Below are 22,052 nucleotides of genomic sequence, written 5' to 3'. Positions count from 1 at the left end.
TCACTATCCTCAGATCTATAAATCTCTATAATTGACATAACTTTGGACACTTTAATATATTGTCATCACAATATGTTCCATAGATAGGGAACTATTTTTTCAAACGAAAGTACCTTTTGTGTGTAAACAACAACAACAACAACAAAAAAACCCAAGGCATTCCTCTATGATGATAAAAGTTCTTACATTTTTCATTTCTTTGAAGAATGGAATTCTAGAACGTAAAAGTTGAGCTGTAAAAGAAGAATCTCTTCTAATTGAAAACTCCTCATATTCAGCTTTGTGTGTGGCATGATATGGACTTATTCGTATAAGGAGGAGGTATTATGGGAACATCTATAAAAACATGTATAAAGGCATCAAAATCCCAAATCTCCAGGGTTTAGTTTAAGATGAAATTCAAGTGGGACATGCTGAGCAACCTCCAAACAAGAACACTAGTGGATTCCTGGAAATATTTCTATCAGCTCATCATAATAAATTTCACAGTAAAAACCTAAGGAAACATCTATGAGGTCATGAAATTTCCCTGGGAAGTTGAGATTTGTCACAGGGTTTTGCTGATGGCAGCGATTTCCTGACTTCTGCTGTTAGCAAAAACCTTGCAAGGGCTGCTAGCGTCAGCTTCCGGAGCACTTTTGAACAAACATTGCCCAGAGCTCTCTTTTATGCAGCTTCTTCAGTTGTGACTTTTCATGTCACCACATCAATCACTGTATCGAAAATTCTATTCATCTTTTACCCAGTAAACCCATTCCCAAAGTGTCTTTTCTTAGAGTATGAATATGTGAATAGGCGCACAAGACAGTCTTCTTGTCCACCAGACCCAGTATAATTAAATGATAGTTTAGGGCAGACTACACTAACCATTATCTCTTCAGAATTGGTTGCATCATTTAAAATATAATTACATGTTCAGTTACATCATATGTATCATCCTTCATTCTGCTGATTTAACTTTCAAGGATTCTCAGATGTGAATTCTGCAAAGGAGTCTGAATTTCTGAATTCCATTCTTTTATTCATTCAAAAGTTGTGAACATTTCTTATTTCATCATAATTTTTATTTTTCATAACCACTTTATTTGGAAGAAAGTATAAATTTTCACTTAATGGATTTCATGTAAGAAGTTCAAAACTCCAAAATTCGATTGCAATTTAAAGTCACAGGCTCAAAAGACCTATGTACCTGATTATGCCAAAAGGTAAAATTAATAATATGTCAAAAATACCTAATGCAGTAGTAAGTAAAATTTTTTCAATTTGCAACGTGAATCGCAAAACTCCTAAACTTTATTCCACTGTGTGATTTGTTTACCATGGCTTTTCACTGTATGAAACAGTTTTGGAGTTTTTTCTTTTTTCTTTTCTTTTCTGTTTTAGATGCTGGATTACGAACAAGCACCTAATGTTCATCTTAGTATTGGAGTTAAAAACCAAGCTGATTTTCACCACTCAGTGGCTTCTCAATTTCGAATGCAGTCAACCCCTGTGAGAATTCAGGTTGTTAATGTGAGAGAAGGACCCATATTTCATCCAAGTTCTATGACTTTCAGTGTGCGGGAAGCAAAAACTGGAGATTCCTTATCGAACTATGTGCTTGGCACATATACAGCCATAGACCTGGACACAGGAAATCCTGCTACAAATGTCAGGTACTGCAAAGACTTTGTTCACATCAGTGTGGCCTGGTTCTGGCCAGTGTTAATTGATGTAGTACATGCTAGTCTATGTAGGCTGTAATACTTCTGGAGTTCTGTTTTGCTTTGTTTCTTTCTTTCTTTGCTTGCTTGCTTGTTTGTTTTAGAAGACTGTTACAGCATTTGAAATCTCTTAGAATTTTAATAGTGCTTTAGAAGCTGTCAGGGCTCCAGTTGGTTATAAGAGTATTGTGTCCAGGGAACAACTGTCAGATCAAAAGCCACTTAATGATCCTGTGAATCTCTTTGATCTTTTGTGACCAATTGCACTATCTTGGCCCCAGACTGATTAAGCTATATTGGATACAATAAGATGTAATAAAAAAAAATGAGTCATTGCTTTTTTCCTTTAAACCTGTGTTATCTGTGACTCTGGGAATAATCAACCCTGTGCTTAACTTGAGAAGAAAAAGCAATGGAGGAATTTAAAACAACGGTGTTTCAGAAATTTGATAAATGTAAAAACAATCAGAACAAGAGAAACAGAAAAACAGGTATTAGGGGCCCTAGATATGTAGATTGTTAGTGAATTAGAACTGTAACAGGGGGCCAGCGCAGAAGCGTAGCAAGTAAAGCCACCGCCTGCAATGCTGGCATCCCATATGGGTGCCAGTTCGAGCCCCGGCTACTCCACTTCCCAACTAGCTCTCTGCTGTGGTCTGGGAAAGCAGTAGAAGAGGGCCCACGTCCCTGGGCACTCCCTGCATCCATGTGGGAGACCCAGGAAAAGCTGCTAGCTCATAGTTTTAGATCTGCCCAGCTCCGGCCATCGTGGCCATCTGGGGAGTGAGCCAGCAGATGGAAGACCTCTTTGCCTCTCTGTAATTCAGACATTCAAGTAAATACATAATTTTTTTTTTTATTTTTGACAGGCAGAGTGGAAAGTGAGAGAGAGAGAGACAGAGAGGAGACAGGTCTTCCTTTTACCGTTGGTTCACCCTCCAATGGCCGCTGTGGCCGGTGCGCTGCGGCCGGCGCACCACGCTGATCCAAAGCTGGGAGCCAGGTGCTTCTCCTGGTCTCCCATGCGGGTGCAGGGCCCAAGGACTTGGGCCATCCTCCACTGCACTCCCAGGCCACAGCAGAGAACTGGACAGGATGAGGAGCAACCGGGACAGAATCCAGCACCCTGACCGGGACTAGAACCTGGTGTGCCGGCACTGCAAGGCAGAGGATTAGCTTATTGAGCCATGGCACCAGCCCAATAAATCTTTAAAAAAAAAAAAAAAAAAAAGAACTATATCAGATATTTAGAAAATAGCTGCATGGAAATATATAGGTCTTCTCTATTTTCCTTCTCTCTTCCTTTCTCTGCCTGCCCCCACCCCCCCATATTTTTTGGAATATACAAAGTCTATCCACTTATACATTACTCTGATGTTTAACAGTTAATTATTGAATCAGAAAACAAGTTGACAAACTCTACAGAAAACAGTAAGTCTGTTAGTATAAGGTAGATAAATAAAGGATATCAGATAAACAGAGGACTGAAATTTTGCCTGGTAAAGAGAAGGAAACCTAGTTCCAACCAGAGCGAGTAGGTTGAATGCATTATCTATAACAGAGAGACAAGTTAGAGGATAGTACCTGCAAGGCCAACAATGAGGGACTCTGAAACCAATGTGGCTTAAACATACATTTGTCAATGTCAAATGAAAACCGATGTTTGTTTTTGAAAACAAAGGGTATGTTATTTTATTATGATTTAATAAATTTACCCGAGAGAAACTCATACATTTTTTAACAATCATACCAATAGCTAAAAGAGTAAGAATGATTTTTTTTTTTTTTTTGAGCAAAGTAAGATTTATTTAAGACAGAAACCTGTTGCAGCAGTCAGGAGTGGGGCTCCAAGAGAGGCAGAGCCGAGAAACCGTGACAGTCCAATCATTTAAGCATGATTTTTGGGGAAAAAAAAAAAAGAACAGCAGCTCACAATCAGTTGGAGGGCGGGGACAAAACCCATCCAAAGGCCAGATTTGTAATCCTGCCTGTCCGGTCTAGCTTGCTGGTGATAAAACAAACAAACAAATATCAGAAGGGTAGGATCCGTGCCATCTTTCTGTTTTCAAGATAAAGTGAAAACTCAAAAGGGCGGAATTCCTGCTTCCTTGCTCTTCTCAGTATAAAACTGGAAACTCCAAGGGAGTGGGTGGACACTTTCATCTTGCTAAAGGTAGCTTTTTTGGGGGAAGCAAGCATTTTGTACCAACTTAAACAGACTTCCCTGTCCCTTATGCTGACGGGGCTGACCTAACTGCCTACTAGTCCATCTGTTTCCTCACATTCCCTCCCCCAGAAGAATGGACCCTGTGCATGAACATACTTAATACTGGAGTTTTGCTGGATATATACCGATTAGAAACAAAGATGGTTATCACTATAAAGTAGAAAAATATAACACGTAGGGACCAGCACTGTGGCATAGCAGGTTAAGCCGCCGCCTGCTGCGCCAGCATCCCATATGATTTCCGATTCGAGTCCTCACTGCTCCACTTCCAATCCAGCTCCCTGCTAATGGCCTGGGAAAGCAGCAAAAAATGCCCCAAGTGCTTGGGCCCCTGCACCCATGTGGGAGTCCCAGAGGAAGCTCCTGCCTCCTGGCTTCAGCCTGGCCTAGCTCCGGCCATTGTGGCCATTTGGGAAGTGAACCAGTGGATGGAAGATCATTCTCTGTCTTGTCACTCCCTCTCTCTATATAACTCTGTCTTTCAAATAAATAAATAAATCTTTAAAACAAAACACATAAATTTATCACATTGTAGCTTTCTATATGACTTAAAAGTATTAACTTTTATGATTACAAAGTTATTTATTCAAAAACAGGTATATCATAGGGCACGATGCAGGCAACTGGTTAAAAATTGATTCAAGGACTGGTGAGATACAGTTTTCCAGGGAATTTGATAAGAAGTCAAAATATATTACCAATGGGATATACACAGCAGAGGTCCTGGCTATAGATGGTAAGAAAATGTATTTTTAATCTCTTAATAATATTAATACTATTATATTAAGTATTATAAACCTTACTGTAATGCTGACATTTGAGTTATTTTGTGATATATGTAATTCTTATGGAAAGTACTAAACACCTTGACAGAGAAATGAATTCATTTACTCTTCTAATTATAATTTATACTCAAATCATGACTGAAATTACCTAATTCCAAATAAAGAATATTATGTGATTTACAGAAAAAAAACATAAAACTAAAAATAGGAATAAATAAAATTCAGTCTCTGTTTATGACTGCTTCTCTTGAGTTAGGCTAAAACCACTTGCAGAACACGTTAGAAATGTCTACCCAATAAGGGCTGAAGCTGTGCACAAAATTCACTTTGGGATCAACTGGAGGTGGGGTGCAGTATCCCCAACAGTTATTTTACAGGCACTAAATCTGAGCTACATTGAGAGGCCTGTGTTTTGTTTCACTAGACATGTTAACAAAATTCTGTGGACCAAGAAACACAATTATTTCAAATATAAGACCCAAAATCAAAAGTTGTAGGCACAAGTGCATTGAATTAATTTGTAGTTCAGCTGCTTTTCACTTGAGAAAATGTATTACTCATTCCTCTTGGTAAATGGCAACAGGAATTTGTTTATTTATCAATAGTTAATGATTCTCTGTAGCAGTGCCTAGGAAACCAGCTGCTACAGGACAAAACAGAGAAAGGTCAATAACCAGGAAAGAAGGAGAAAGACAAGTGCTCCAGATGCATGCCTCGTGCAACGTACATACTGTAGGTTTTCATTCCATTTGTATCTGACCATTAGAGTTGTCAAATACAGAGAAAGATATGTGACCAGGGTAATATCTGAAAGGAAGAATAAAGCATGAACAATTCGGTCCATACACTCCTGCATTCATCTAGCAGAATCACTTTTAACATCTGGGTCAGTTATATTGTCATATTTATCATCAGTGTTTTGGAAGGTCTGTTTCTAAAATTCAATCTAACCACGTTGATAGCACTCTATCTTTGCATATTATATGGTCATGTGTGAAAATTTTCAAAAACTGGAGTAAAAAATTAATCATTCAAGGTGAATAAAGAGACAAAAGTGTTATCAAAAGTGTTAGCAAAATAAGACTAAAAACCAGGTTCAGGTGTTTGATCACCTCCAAATGGCTCTGTTGTTCCAGCGACCAAAGTCACTAGGGGCAGAGGCAGAGCGCTACAGACCGCAAACTCCAGTGGGGTATGCATGCTGTAAGCTAGAGATTGAGCTGTGTTTGCCACATCATGAGGCAAGACAAAAGCTAGAAGGGATCAGAGAATGGCAGTACAACGATCTGTGAGGTAATCTGATGTCTCTGTAATGAGGGACTAAGTTAAAGAGACTTAGGAGTCTAGAAAATGCAATGACAGACAGGGTATAAGAACAAACTGCACAAAATCATGTAGAACATGGAGAAGCTCTCAGTTATCATTCAATTAGCCTAGTGACTCCACCACCTGGGCAAACAGGAAATATTTTTAAAATAAGTTTATTAACTTCTCAGAAATGATCCAGTAAAGTACCCTAGAGATGATAATATTCTAATTCACAAATGAGAAAACTAAACCTCCTTGCAAGGTTTAAAAAAAAAATTTATTCACTATAACAGAGCACAGAGTAGAAAAGTGAACTAAAATTCTGAACTACTAATTCTTAGTCTTCTCCCCTTTCTAATAAATTACACAAATCAGAAATTTGTTTCAAATGGGTTAAGTGGAAAAAATCTAATAGATTTCTCTTTTTATTTTCAGAAGTGTTATTACAGAGGGAAGTGCCATCTAGGGATGGAATTTAAATTGATAGAATCTTTTTAAATGCAAGTGATCACTTAATTTTAGCTATAGTTATTTCCACAACCACGGGGGTTCAGCAAGCTTCCCGAATGAGAGGCTGTAAACTGGTCTGGGGGTTTCCTTTCTAGGGACAGTGTGGGAAGAGAAAGTAGTAAACCTTTTCTGAGAACAGGCATTCAGTTTTCCAGATGAGGAGAAGTAGGGCTTAGAATGAAGGAGGAGTGAACAGAATGCTCATGAGTCCCAAGTTAGGAATAAACTCTAAGAACTCAAAGAAGCAGTGTGAATGGAACAGAGCATTCAGTGTAACACTGACATGTGCAGAAACCTCACACCTTGGAGTCGTTGCTGCTGTTCCTATATGCCATGGCGTCTCCATGGGATATAGAGAAAGAGTTTTCTCCCTGACGTCACTTATCCCAATGCCATGGTGCTTAACCTTTCAGATGGTTCTGGGAAAACTGCTACAGGAACCATATGCATCGAGATTCCTGATGTCAATGATTACTGCCCTGTAATTTTTCCGGAAAGCAGATACGTCTGCACCACTTCTGCATCGGTCATCATTTACGTTAGGGATCATTCTTACGGTTCGCCCTTCACCTTCTGTGTTGTTGATGAGCCGCCAGGAACAGCTGACTTGTGGGATATCAGATCAATAAATGGTAAGTAGGACGTATCCTTGCTCGCACTTCAAGTCCAAAGCAAAGCAGTTGCCAAGTAATTAGTCAAATCATTTAATATTTTCTATTTTTTAGTTTAATGTCTTCATATTAAATGAAAAACTTTCATATATGTAATTAGATTTGAAAAAGGTTCAAACTAAAATAAATCAGAATGTTCTATAAATACAGCAATTACAAATAGTAGTATATAATTACCACTTTATCATTTTATGTAGAGGAATACTAAGCCTGTATTTGACTTGTTTTAAAATAAACAGAACCCTTGGCTGACTCAAGGGTTAGCAATGTCCCAATTCCCTGTTCTGAAAATTTTCAGGCAAATCACATAAATGACCCTGAACTTCAGGTATCCTGTTGACACATTTACACATTTTCTACTCAGTAGCTCATAGGATCAACAAAATTGTTTCTATCAAGTGTTACTGGTTTATACTTATTTGTAAGGGTAAAAAATTAAATTCAAATTTCCCAATATTAAAGGAGTAGCAAACTACTTCTAATATGTGGTTCCATACAACCATTTGGAAAAAAGGGGGAATACTTAGATACAAAGGAATCCATAAACCAAGGAACATAAAGAGAAAAACAGATCCCAAGATCTTAAAATAATATGTTGTGTACTGGCCGTAGCTACAAAAAAATAAACACCTGACATTGATTTTTAAAAAAGAAAAAACCAGGAAACAATATTTTATCCAGCTTGGGTTCCTTTCCCTAAAATGTTAAATGTGTAATAGAAAATGAAATGGTATGAGAGGATTCCATTTGGCCTGAAATAGCTCCTAATTCAATATGCATTTGGGACAATGAGAAGGACATCTTGGGAGTACTGGAGTGGAGGGTTCAAGCTGGGAGGAAATACTTTCCACTGCTCTTAGGCCTCCATGCTTTTCTGTTGATAGAATGGAGAAAGTCTAAAATAATACTGTGAAAATATTACCAATTACTGGTTTTTCCTGCCAAATATTTTAACTCTTTTCAACACAACCACTTTGATATATTAAAAAGCTAAGTACATTATAGCAATTCAATTAAAATCAAGACAACTCTGAATCTACCTTCTATAAATCTGAATATCTCATTGTTATATGATAATTGCTGACTATCTGTTCCCTCACACGGATCCTAGATGTCACCAGTAAAAATGTAAGGAAATGAACTCTACAAGGAGTTTAGCAGAGACCCTCAAATGATATTATAGATTTGTTAGTAAAAATATATAACAACACTGGACACAATACTCCTAGAACCCTGTTTCAACATGAATGGTGAAAAACAGAATGAGTTTCGTCTAACATGCTGTAACATTGCCTTTCCAATTATTATTTTGTACACAGGCTAGATTTTGGTAGATATAACTAGTTTTTCATTCAACTGACTGAAAGTAATAAGCCATAAAAACTAGTTTTATGGGTTAATCATGGTTTAGGTGTAAATTGAATCATCTCTGGATCTTTTTTGGGTTGATAAACAAATTCCAATCAAAGTTTTAAGCAATATTTTTCCATAAAAAATCCAGAAGTAATGGCAGAGATAAGAATTAGAAGAATATTAATTACCAGAATAATTTTATTTGAAGGGACAAGATTTTGAATAAGAGATAAATGATTCCTATGGAGGATACTTTGTAAACTATAATCCTACATAGAAGACTTTCAATATTTTCTTTGATTTCTATGTTATTGTTTCTTTGAACAAATATTTCTTTATCATACATTATTTGTCAAGAACTCTTGCTCTAGGAATAAACACCAGGGTCCCCACTGGCCTTGTAGAAACAACAATCCTGCAGGAAGTAGTACTGAATAACTAATTATGAATTTTCAAAAGAACAAAGTAGCATCACATAGTATAAAAAGGACAAGGTGCTGTGTGTCTGCAAGCATGAAAAAATCAAGTTTTACGTTAGCTTAGATATTACAAAGTGCTACCCTCGGGGATTTTAGCTTATTTTGTTCCCTCTCTTCCTTTGAGGTACCTCTGCGATCCTTACCACTGAGCAGTTTTTATCTCCAGGACCTTTCCAAATCCCAATCCTGGTTAAGGACAGCTTTAACCGAGCGTGTGAATTGCCGCAGTACATACAGTTGCAGGCCTGCGATTGTGATGACAACCTGTGTGTGCTCTCTAGCACCACAGGCATCTACACTGAGGACATCAGCTTAGTCACCAACGATATGGATGGGTCTGACTCTGATGACCGGATAGGGGCTTCCAACGTTGGTATGGGACCAGCGGGAATTGGCATGATGGCTGTGGGCGCCTTACTACTGCTGTGTGAGTACTGTATTAAATCATTCTTCTCTTCAAAACAGGACTGTCACCAGGCTCACTGGGATGGCTCAGATCATTTGGCTATTTCTTTTTGGTGTTTTTGCAATTGTTGAGTGACCTTGAAAATAAACAATGGGACTGGTAAAGGAATGTACCTATTCAATAATGATGAGAGTCTCTAGGGGTAGTGAGACAACTAAACATGGGAAACGCATGCACATCAGTGAGTATAATATAGAAAAGCATTAAATAAATCCTATAATGGACAATTTATTAAGTATTTTACGAGTAGAGAGGCATAGAGCCAGTCTTGTGGTATTACTGGTAGAGCTACTGCCTGCGTCACTAGCTTCCCATATAGGCACCGGTTCAAGTCCAGGCTGCTCCATTTCCAATCTAGCCCTCTGCTAATGGCTTGGGAAAAGCAGCAGAAGATGGTCCAAGTACTTGGGCCCCTGGTACACATGTGTGAAACCTAGATGAATCTCCTGGCTCCTGGCTCCTGGCTTTGGCCTGGTCCTATCCTGGCAGCCATCTTGAGGGAGAACCAGCAGATGGAAGACTTCTCTCTGTCCCTCTCTCTCTCTATCTCTCTCACCTTCTCTCTCTATCTCTTTCACCATAAACAAATAAATCTTTTTTAAAAAAATAAGAGTAAAGAGGCAGAGCAATTAAGTCTAAGTAGGGAGGTTAGGAAACTCTTTCTGAAGAAAGTAGACATAGACCTGGGCCTGGGATGCTAAGGATTTTCTCAGAAATAAAATGGGATGGGGAGGAATCCAAAAGACAGTCTAGGACAAAGGAACAGCACAAACAGAGAAAAGCTGTGGAGGAGTATAGCACTCTGAGGAAGCAGAGAGGCTGAGAGGTAAGCTGGGAGCCAGTGTGGAGAAACGTCCATGATACCCCAGATGTTCTGGGTTTCACTCCACAAACAGTGAGAAGTCAGTGAGGAATTGGAGCTCAGGTGACCTACACATGTTGCTGTAGTAGGAAGCAGAAGAATCTAGAAGAGAAAATTAGCTTCCAGGCTTTGGATGAACATCTGAAGACAGTGGGCACAGGAATGGCAAGGTCCCCAAGCAAGTCTCAAGACAGGATCCTCCTTTCACTGTATCTTTTTTTAAAAAGATCCTCAGATGACAGTAATACCTTTCAGGTTGCCTTCGCAATAGTTAGATTTCATAAAGCTCAAACACTGAGTTCTAAAACTAAGAAGAATTAAACGACATTGTTAATATATATGAACACAAATTATGACTTCATCATTTCAAGGTACAAAAAAAACTGGCTGCTGAGAAGGTTTCTTTCTTAAAATAATTTGTGAGTTTTCAAAGTTATGCAAAACTCATAGCTGATTCATGAAATGATGGTACAGACATTTTCCCACATCATGATTCAAGAGCAACTGAGTGGAGATGTGGGGTGACCTTTAAGTCAGTGGCTTCTAATCCTAACTGTACATAGGAATCACTCAGAGATCTTTTAAAAATTACTCATTCAAGAGCCCTGTGCAAGGTGAGACCCAAGCATCAGCACATTTAAGCCCTCCATGAACCTAATATGTAGTTCCAGATTGAAAACTCGGTATCAACATATCATTCTTATATGTCAACTAAAAAAAGAATAAAAGTATATGTTTCGGCAGAAGCAGTATCAGCTGCATTTTTAGAGCTAAGAATTCCATCACTCTTCTTGACCCACAGAAAGAAAACACAAGAGTTGTTACACTGATCGTAGAATAGGAGAAGAATGCCTCTCTGGGCTCATTTTTAATGGAGAAGTCCATGGTTTATTTTGAGGGACAGGGAAAGTATAATGCTGAGTGGGAGGGGTCTTGACCCAAGCCTTATATACCATAAGAGATACCAATCAAGACTTTTTGTGTTATCTCTGCTCCAAATGAGATTATACTGACAGTGATTCTCTTTGGTATGTACTAAAAGCCTTTCATTTTAATTATTATATAGTATCTTTGTTATCTGGAGTTCATGACCACAGTGTTACATGATCCAGCCCACATCTAAGTTCCCAAAAACATAGCACAGTTGGAGCAGCTGTACCACACCAGAAGCTGCCATTCTTGTTTGAGTTCTTTCCCAGAAGACTCTCTGGAAATATCAAATTTGACCTTCCACTGCTCATGGTACAGATGCCAAAATTGCCAAATTAACTGTTTTAATGAAATCACTAAGAGACTTGTTTTATCACCTTAGATACTCTCTTTTGTACCTTTAATTAACTCATTCAGTGAAAGGCATGCTGTGCTAGGGAATTAGGAAAGTATAAAAAACAACTAGAGTGGACCCAAAGAATTAAATTGATTTTATTCTAAAATGTTAGAAAACTTCAAACATGTCACTATTTATGATCTAAATTATAGAGCTGAGGTAATTTTTAGGATATTTAATGGAAATTTTCCTGTTACCAGAAATATTTGGATAGTTGAAATGTTGTGAAATCTTTAATTTTCCATTTTGTGGGCAAGCCTTAAAATAATAAATGTAAATAGTTTAGTTAAATTTAGTGGATGATGTCCAATTGCTTTATTTTTAGTGTAAGCATAATAGGGGATTCTCTCTCTAGGTTCTATAATTAATCTTATAGCAAATCCTCTTAATAATATATGTTGAAGATATATTTACTTACATGTATGTATATTATGTATATAGATGTATTTACTTACATATGTGTATATTGTATATGTGTATTTGTATAAATGGGTGTATATGTGGGTGTGAGATGGTCTATGTGTATTCATATACATATCCATATACCCATACATGTACACCTGCACATGGAGATAAAGATCTATATTTCTATTTATGCATGCATATATTTATATACACAGGCTTAGAAATATAGATAACATATGGAAATAGTTATATCTCTACATAAATCTATAACATACACATATACAGATTCACATGCATGTACATGAGAGACCAGGAATTGGAAAATCAAATTTGAATGCTGGATCTACCACTAGTGAGAATTGGACTTTATTTTTCTAATCTGTCAGTGATGAACTTGACTTCCGTGATCTCAAACTTCCTCCCTTAGAGCTGTAGAGTTCTACATGATTTGGTGGGTTTGTATCTATAAACCTGGCTATGTAAGCAAGATCTTCAGGGAAAAAAAAATTTATGTTTTTACACTTGTCTTTTTCCCTTTGATTTGAAATATAATGTCACCAAAAATGACACATTCAACGACTTCCCAAACCATGCAATATGTATTCATTCTTCCCTGTCACTGGGACAGGTTCACCGCTCTTGCTGCTTATGTGTTGCTGCAAACGAAGGCAGCCGGGAGGGCTGGGGACGCAGTTTGCTCCTGTGCCGGAGGGAGGAGAAGGCGTGATGCAGTCTTGGAGAATAGAAGGGGCGCATCCCGAGGACAGGGTGAGTAGACCGTTGCTTGCCAGAGAAGCTGGAGAGTCAGTGGGAATTGAGCCTACTTGACACTAACACGCAAAAGTGAAGCAATACTAATTTAAAATGTTTTAACACAAAGTGTTTATTTTACATGTTTTCTTTCTCTTTCCAGGATGTGTCAAATATATGTGTTCCCATGACAGCCTCTAACACCCAGGATCGCATTGATTCTTCTGGTCAGTCAACACCAAAATCTACTTTTCAGTTTAAAACCTACAAACTTATTCAGCCAGACCAACCTCATGTAAAAGTACCCTACAGATGGGGACCACACCTGTCATAGCCCAGGATGAGAGCATGATCAGAGGAAAAGTAACATGCTTGATATGGTTATTTGAGTTTTCTGTCTTAAACTACAGGCATTGAAACAATGCAATCATGAAAAGGGAAAACTCTGGAAACACAATACTTGGGTTTATTCTCAGATCAGCCAAACACTAGTTGTAATAAGTCCTTAGGCAAGACACCTAACCTTTCTGGGCCTGTATCCTTATCATAAAAATTGTTTCAAATTGAGTTTGAACAACTAATTCAAAGTGTTGTGGTAAGGAATAAATGAGTATACATACATATAGACACATATTAAGTAAATATTATATGTATACACACACCACCACACACACATGAGAATAGTGCCTGGCAACTGTAGCCAGCTACTTACAATATAAGCCAGTTTTCAAGAACATCAAGAAGAGTAGCAAATTAATTCTTCTTACTAAATACTACAAAACTTTTCTTACATTCACAATGCTTTGGCCCCATCAGTGTCTTATACTTTCCCGACTCAGCAGACCCACACACAAAATACTGAGTATGAAATGATTGAACCACGTTGAGCAGCTGCCCGATTCTAGAGCAAGCATGGGAATATTTTATGATGATTGTCCTTTCCCAGTTTCCCAGAATGCACTCTGCTATGGGGAGGGGGTGGTGGGGTGCTGCTGGCGAGGAAGGCAATTCAATTCAAGCGGTGTTGTGAGAATGCCCTCTCTTTTCAGAGATTTACAACAACACCTATGCAGGTGGAGGAACAGTTGAAGGGGGAGTATCAGGAGTGGAACTCAATACAGGTCTTGGGACAGCTGCTGGCCTGGTGGCTGGAGGGGCAGTGGGCACCACAAGGAAAAGGAGCTCCACCATGGGAACTCTGCGGGAATATGCAGACACTGGCGTGAACATGGCTTTTCTGGACAGCTACTTCACAGAGGTAATTCTCCTTACACACGATCACATGTAAAAGAGTCTCTAAACAGAATATCATAATTATGATGGAAATACTAGGGGAAATGGCAGTAAGCATCTTCTGAAATATATTTCATTCTCCACCCTATCCCAATTTTGAGTTTAAAATAGTTCCCTTCTCCTTAAAATGCATAATGCCAATTTGCAGTAGTATTTCATTTTCAATTGCTACCACACATTTTAATGCTGTCAAAAGGCTAGCCTCTCTCAGCATTTTCCACATCCCTTCTTTCATTTTTCTGTCTTCTGTTCCTTCTGAATTCTTACTTTGTTTCCCATAGCACCAGCAAAGCAGGAAAATGCTGATCAAGGGGGAAAAATGTACATTCACATCCTCTCTTTTTGAGGTCTTTCATACTCTCCAGGTACTTCCAATAGAAAGGAGAAACAATAAATTAAAAGACAAAACTAGGAGTGTAGGGGGTTAAAACTCAGGAACACAGCATTATCACAAGTTTCTGACAATAGGTCTCCTATTGTCGGTCCTGTTGCTCATCTGCTAAGTGACCCCGCTAACAAAATGGACCATGGGTCTATGTCTTTCAAAAAAGAATGCCATGGAGGCACTAGGTTGGCCCAATAGAGTGGCATGAAGAGGAACTTTTGTGAATTCCTATTTAGTAAGTTTACTTTGCTTAATTACTAATAGAATTTAGAGTCTGGTACAGACCAGAGAGAAAGTAGCATTATGTATTATGCGGTATCAAAGGGACAACTGGATTAATTTTTATTCTACAACTCTCTGAGTCTTGGGTATGCCAATGTTCCCTCTCTGGGCCTTTAGTTTATTTAAAAATAAGGAAGGAAGGGGTCAGACTATATTCAGTGATTTCCAATGGTGCTATTCAGGCCCTAGGGGGTTCCAAGGACCAACCCCTTCCTGGGTCATAGCAGGTGAGAGAAAAAGGAAGACTGCTTCCAGGGCTCTGAGCACAACCCCCTGCCAACCACCAACCCCTTCAATCAGGGGGAGTCTACTTTCACCTGTTCTACATGTTGGGCTGCTACTCACTGTTTTACTTTAAAGGTCTCTCTTCAAAACAATGATTTGAAAATCATGGTAAATAAGCTCTTAGTGCCATCCTTCTGTTAAAACCAACTGCAACGGCTGCCTTTGCACGTGCCACAAAAAACCTCACTGAACTTTCTGGCACAGCTTGTGAAGCTTAGCGATACTTTTATCTTTACCCCTGCTTTGATTCCAAGTTGCTCTCTCCTTCAATAAATATTTTGAACATCACTAAATACATTGTGTTATTTCTGGGTCACCTCAGAAACAAAAGAGTATAATTCCAAAAGACTTAAGTATTAACTTTGATGCAGATTCTGAACAAAATGTAGACATTCCCATTTACTGGCTTTCAAAGAAGAGAAATTCCATTTATTCTTCTAATTCTATGTATCATGATTCACTCTGGTCTAAAAGTTGATTGCACAGAATCTTTAATCAGAAGTCTCTGAAGCGTTGCTTTTATTCTTCTTTAATTATTTTAACAGAAAAGGAACTTCTAATGTTCTGTTTTTCCTCTAATTTTAGAAAGCATATGCCTATGCGGATGAAGATGAAGGTCGGCCTGCAAATGACTGCTTGCTCATTTATGACCATGAAGGAGTAGGCTCTCCTGTAGGCTCTATTGGTTGTTGCAGTTGGATTGTGGATGACTTAGATGAAAGCTACATAGAAACCTTAGATCCAAAATTTAGGACTCTTGCTGAGATCTGCTTAGATACAGAAATTGAACCCTTTCCTTCCCATCAGGCCTGCATACCTATCAGTACTGACCTTCCTTTGCTTGGACCAAATTATTTTGTTAATGAATCTTCAGGAATGAGTCTCTCAGAGGCTGAATTCCAAGCAGAAATGGCAGCATCTGAACCCGTGATTCACGGGGACATCATAGTGACTGAGACTTACACTACTGCTGATCCATGTGTACAACCCACTACAATTGTCTTTGATCCTCAGCTTGCACCCAACGTGGTAGTAACTGAAACAGTAATGGCACCTGTGTATGATGTCCAAGGGAATATCTGCGTACCTGCTGAGTTAGCCAACACACACAATGTGTACTATGCTGAGAGGGTATTATCTAGTCCTGGTGTGACCGATGTGAGCAGTAATAGCGTGGCTGAGGATTGTATGAGACCTGTAATGAGTGGCAGTATTTTGGTAGGGCCAGAAATTCAAGTGACACGAGTGGTGAGTCCAGACATTCACATTAGCCAAACCCTTGGCTCCACATCTCCAATGACATCGCGACACAGAGTAACACGCTACAGTAACATACATTACTCCCAACAGTAAGTGCTTTATGGTCAATATTCTGTATTAAGACCTTGTACCTTATAATCATTGATAAATCACTCAAAGATGTATAATGTACTATAATTGACATTCTAGCAGTCAACCTTGTTCAACTATTCTAAGTTCAATGTTGCTCATTTTGTGGGTAAATATGCTAAGCACTTTAGATTGAGGTTTTAAGTAATGCTCAAAAAACTTGAAGAAAATGTTTTGTATCCTTTAATATCTTATAAATCGCACATAATTCACTTGGCAATTCCTACAGGTCTCTAGACTTGTAGAAAGAGTTGCATAAACCAAGATGCTCTTGTTCTTGAAAGTAAAAAAAAAAAAAAAAAGTTTTGTCTGCATCTACCAGCTATGTCTTTCCTTAAAGAAATACTTCTTTTTTTTTTAAGGGAAAGAGTTTATTGGGGGAAACCCAATAGACTGGAGGGAAGGGGCAAAGAGGGAAAAGAGAGAGATGAAGAGAGCATAAGAGATCAAAAGAGAGAGAGATCAGGAAACACAGAGAGAGAGAGAGAGGGAGAGAGAGAGAGAGCCATGTGTTCAGAAACAGGTCCTCTTAAACCTTTGTCAGGGGGTGGGCAGGGAAGTAGGATCAGCGAATCCCATTACGGTGGAGGTAGAGCTGACTCCGGTAGTTGGGCCATGGGGTCACCTGGCTTCCAGCCATGGCGGCAGAAGCTAGAGCCTAGGATGGTGTCTGGTGTGGAGATCACGCCATAGAGAAATATTTCTCTTACAACCTTTAATTTAGAAAATAATGAATGAAATGTAAATAAATGAAAAGAAACGGAAAAGGGATGTGGAGTATCTGTCAATAGATGTCTGAAGTCATTTGTCTCTTCAATTTCTCAAGAAAGTTAATATTAAGCAACAGGGATTGTTTAAAATAATAATTTACTAAACTGAATGTATCACTGGAAATGGTTCCTCAAAAGGAAATATATTTATGAATTTTTGTTGCACTTTATTGGGTATATATCATTAACTGTAGATGAATTAAAAATAGTACGAAAGGAACTATGACAACCTCTTGTAGAAATAAAGCTTAAGAAGTATCACTGTTTGTCCCCCTTACAGAGAATTTTTCCCCTACTTTTGCTAATTGTGTCAGAAAAAAAATAGGTGAAATGGGTTTAATCAGCTTCATTGACCTGAATCACAGAGAATTTTGACAATCAAAATTCTCCGAAAGCATTTCTGAAGTTGTTCAGATAGTAAACAGTATTCACTTAGAGAATATTAGGCGTTAAGTGCTCTTCTTTCTTTCCTCTGTGAATCTATAGGTGAAAACAATTTTCTGTATTCATGGAGTTTCTAATTCATGTCCAGACTTAGAACTCTGGGATATGGTTTTTGAGTTCTGACCAAAAGTAACTAACAAAATATTTAAGTCCACTGCAAACTTATGTTTCTATTTCTAATGCTGGTATTTATTTTGAATGAATGCAACAAAAACACATGCAAAGTTTGCTTGATTTTAGCAGACACAAAGCTGGCTTAACAAAAAGATTCAATCAAGGTAGTTTAATTCTGTAAAATATGTAAACTATGTTGTAGTGACTTTAATGTGACTAGAAGTCGTGTAAATGAAATAAGCTTATTCCTTTTGGAAAGAAATGATTGTAGCAATTCCTGCATAATTTTTGTTCCTTTATGAATAAAACTATTGTAGAATTTGAGGTGTTTCTCATAATCTGCCAGTTCCCTTATTTAATAGACAAGAGATCTAGAAATACAGAGGTTAAACAGCTACAACAAGTTATTTAACCAGAAGTGATACAAAACATTGAACTCATTACTCAGATGTCCTGGCCAGTGATAAAGTCTTTGCTATATTCTAATTGGAAGCAAAACTATATCTTTTTAAAAGCAATAGGATTAGAACATTGCAATGTTGGATGATTACTTACATATTCTCTAATATTTTCCAAACTATGTGTATTGTCAACTATTATAACCATTCTTTAACTATTCTCATCAAACTTTCTACTACATTTCACCACTCTGTAACTTGATGAAATCCATGGGATAGCCAAGATGCACGATCATTTTAACAGTCAACAATCAGACACATAGCATGGTGTATACACTCAATTCTGTAGCACATCCCTACGTGGACATTTCTCTCTTAAAATTCACATTCTATTGGGCCAATAATTCTAAGCATTATGAAATAATAGGTTAATAATTAATGTAAAGCATGGGGCCAAAACTGAAAACACTGAGATTTGTGATATGGAGAATAAAACAGTATTAAGTACTTAACTAAGAGATTGAAATTCTAAAAGGAGGTGATACCACTTGTAAAAATAAAGACAAGGGACTGACACTGTGGCACAGCAGGTTAAAGCTTTGGCCTGCAGCACCAGCATCCCATGTGGGCACTGGTTCAAGTCCCAGCTGCTCTGCTTCCAATCCAGCTTCTTGCAAATGTGCCTGGGAAAGCAATGGAAGATGGCTCAAGTGCTTGGGTCTCTGCACCCATGTTGGGGACCTGGAAGAAGTTCCTGGCTCCTGGCTTTGGATCAACCCAACTCCAAACATTGTAGCCATTTGGGGAGTGGAGCAGTAAATGGAAGACCTCTCTCTCTATCTCTGCTCTTTCTGTAACTCTGTCTTTCAAATAAATAACATAAATATTAAAAAAAAAAGGAAGACAACTGAGGCCAGTGCTGTGGCTTAGCAGGTAAAAGCGCTGTGGCTCAGCGGGGTAAACTCACTTCCTATAGTGCACATATCCCATATGGACACCAGTTCAAGTCCTGACTGCTCCATTTCCAATCCAACTCCCTGATAATGCGTCTGGGAAGGCAGCAGAGGGTGAACCAAGTCCTTGGGCCCCTGTAACCACATGGGAGACCCAGATGCAGCTCCTGGCTCCTGAAAGGCCATTGTGGCCATTTGGGGAGTGAACCAGCAGAAGGAAGACATCTCTCTCTCTCTGCCTCTACGTCTCCTTTTCTGTAACCTTGACTTTCAAATAAGATAATAAATCTTTAAAAAAAGAAAAAGGAATACAGCTTTTCTATGCACTTTTTCTTCCTCTATGACTATCTCTTTATCAATATACAAAGACTTGAAGGTGCTTCCAAAAAAGGAAAGCCTGAGGATGCCTTCCTGCAAAACCACATCATTTTCTCTCCCAGCATTATCAGCAGAAGCAACTCTACCATTGTGCCAAGATGGCCATTGTGATTCACATGCATCTCAAGCTTCTGGTGTGTTTTTAAGCATCATTTCAAACAATATAGAAAGCATAAACCAAGATACTGCTTCACTGCTTACGGGTTATTGATTTTTCTAGAAAGTAAAGATATGGCAATTATCTTTTAAAGATTTATTTATTTATTGAAAAGGCAGAGTTACAGAGAGAGAGAGAGAGAGAGAGTCTTCCATCTGCTGGTTCACTCCCCAAATGACTGCAATGGCCAGAGCTGGACAGATCCAAAACTGCAGGCGGCAGCTTTTACCCACTACACCACAGTGCCAGCCCCAGCATTTATCTTAAGGTTTAAAAACCAACCTAGAAACCAAGGAAATGAGATTTAACAAATAACTAGAATACCACATCACTTGAGTCATATTTCCTGCCTCATAGAATTACTTCGGATAGTTTTACTGAATGAATAAATGTCTGCCTCAGAAAGAATAAAAAGGGAGAGAACAATCCAACATGGGAAGTGGGATACACAGCAGACCCATAGAATGGCAGATGTCTTAAACAGCACTCTGGCCTCAGAATCAGCCCTTAAGGCATGCGGATCTGGCTGAAAAGCCCATGAGAGTATTTTAGGCATGGAAAGCCAAGACACTCTGGGGGGGGGGGGGGAAAAACCTAAATGAAAGATCTCCACAAGTGAGATCCCAGTGGAAAGAACAGGTCATCAAAGAAGGAGGTACCTTTCTCTGAAGGGAGGAGAGAACTTCCACTTTGACCATGGCCTTGTCTAAATATGATCAGAGTCGGTGAACTCAGGGGGCTTCCATAGCCTTGGCAGCTCATGACAAGAGCCTAGGTTGATTACTGAGGCCATAAACAAGAGTGTGAATTTGTTAAGTCAACAACAGGAGTCACTGTGCACTTACTCTTCATGTAGGATCTCTGTCCTTAGTGTGCTGTACATTGAGATTTAATGCTATAACTAGTACGCAAACAGTATTTTTCACTTTCTGTTTCTGTGTGGGAGCAAACTGTTGAAATCTTTACTTAATGTATGCTAAATTGATCTTCTGTATATAAAGAGAATTGAAAATGAATCTTGATGTGAATGGAAGGGGAGAGGGAGTGGGAAACGGGAGGGTTGCGGGTGGGAGGGACGTTATGGGGGGGAAGCCATTGTAATCCATAAGCTGTACTTTGGAAATTTATATTCATTAAATAAAAGTTAAAAAATAAATAAATAAATTTTAAAACAACTGTAAAATAGATCTGCATTAAAGTATAAATAATTGTGAATACACAAACTATTTAGACCTAATAAAAAATGAAAAAAAAAAAAAAAAAGAAAGAAAGTCTCCTCAGGCAAAGGGAGAGGAAAGCAGGAAGAACACAGAGTACTTACAGACTTGTTCTAGAAAAAAACTTTTTTAAGAAATGTTCTCTTGGGGACAGTGCTGTGGCACAGTGGGTTAAAGCCCTGGCCTGAAGCACCAGCATCCCATATGGGCGCCGATTCTAGTCCCAGCTGCTCCTTTTCCCATCCAGCTCTCTGCTACAGCCTGGGATAGCAGTAGAAGATGGCCCAGGTCCTTGGGCCCCTGCACCCATGTGGGAGACCCGGAGGAAGCTCCTGGCTCCTGGCTCCTGGCTCCTGGCTCCTAGTTCCTGGCTCCTGGCTTCAGATCGGCCCAGCTCCGGCCCTTGTGGCCAATTAGGGAGTGAACCAGTGGATGGAAGACCTCTCTGTGTCTTTACCTCTCTCTCTCTCTGTAATTCTGTCTTTCAAATAAATAAAATAAATCTTTAAAAAAAAATTTCCTCTTGAGCCGATGGTGTGGTATAGCAAGTTAAGCCTCCACCTGTGAAGCTGGCATCCCATATGGGCTCCACTTCTGATCCATTTCCCGGCTAATGTGCCTGGGAAACCAGTGGATGCTGGCCCAAGTGCTTGGGCCCCTGCACCCACATGGGAGACCTGGAAAAACCCTGGCTCCTGGATTCTATTTGGCCCAACCTTGGCCATTGTGGCCATTTGGGGAGTGACCTGGCAGATGGAAGACCTTTCTCTCTGCCTCTCCTTCTCTGTCTGTAACTCTTTCAAATAAATTTTTAAAAAATCCTCTTTTGAACTAGATATTTCTGATTGAAATTTACTACTTAATGTAATAATGTTTTCTACTTCTTCAACTAAAAATGTGATAAGAAAAATATTTTATTATGTGCAGAACACTTGCAAATTGAAATTTTCAATAATTCATTTGTTTATTAATGGCAGAATCTCTCAATATAATTTTATTTGTGGATGCTTGTTATGAAATAACAGTATTAACATAAATCAATAAATTAAATTAAATCAATCTAATAAACACTAGAAAATTTTCCAGACATTCTAATTATAGATATTGAATACCACCTGATCACACTGGATTTAAATTTAAC

At 38.6% G+C, this 22,052-nt stretch overlaps 1 protein-coding gene across 1 annotated transcript in view; it reads left to right on the top strand.

The window, feature by feature from the left end:
- DSG4 (desmoglein 4) overlaps window positions 1–19,104 on the top strand; it is a 41,932-nt gene extending 22,828 nt beyond the window's left edge. The window contains exons 9-16 of the mRNA XM_002713439.4: window positions 1,384–1,655; window positions 4,527–4,666; window positions 6,947–7,165; window positions 9,161–9,463; window positions 12,725–12,864; window positions 13,010–13,073; window positions 13,896–14,104; window positions 15,677–19,104. Coding sequence (XP_002713485.1) covers window positions 1,384–1,655; window positions 4,527–4,666; window positions 6,947–7,165; window positions 9,161–9,463; window positions 12,725–12,864; window positions 13,010–13,073; window positions 13,896–14,104; window positions 15,677–16,444 — 2,115 coding nt within the window. The 3' untranslated portion in view covers window positions 16,445–19,104. The remainder of the gene's footprint in view (window positions 1–1,383; window positions 1,656–4,526; window positions 4,667–6,946; window positions 7,166–9,160; window positions 9,464–12,724; window positions 12,865–13,009; window positions 13,074–13,895; window positions 14,105–15,676) is intronic.
- Window positions 19,105–22,052: the final 2,948 nt, after the last annotated feature.

This window comes from Oryctolagus cuniculus, chromosome 10 (assembly GCF_964237555.1).
Source record: "Oryctolagus cuniculus chromosome 10, mOryCun1.1, whole genome shotgun sequence".
NCBI classification, from domain to species: Eukaryota; Metazoa; Chordata; class Mammalia; order Lagomorpha; family Leporidae; genus Oryctolagus; species Oryctolagus cuniculus.
The sequence above is the reverse complement of the archived record's forward strand: the minus strand, read 5'-3'. Positions and strand labels throughout refer to the sequence as shown.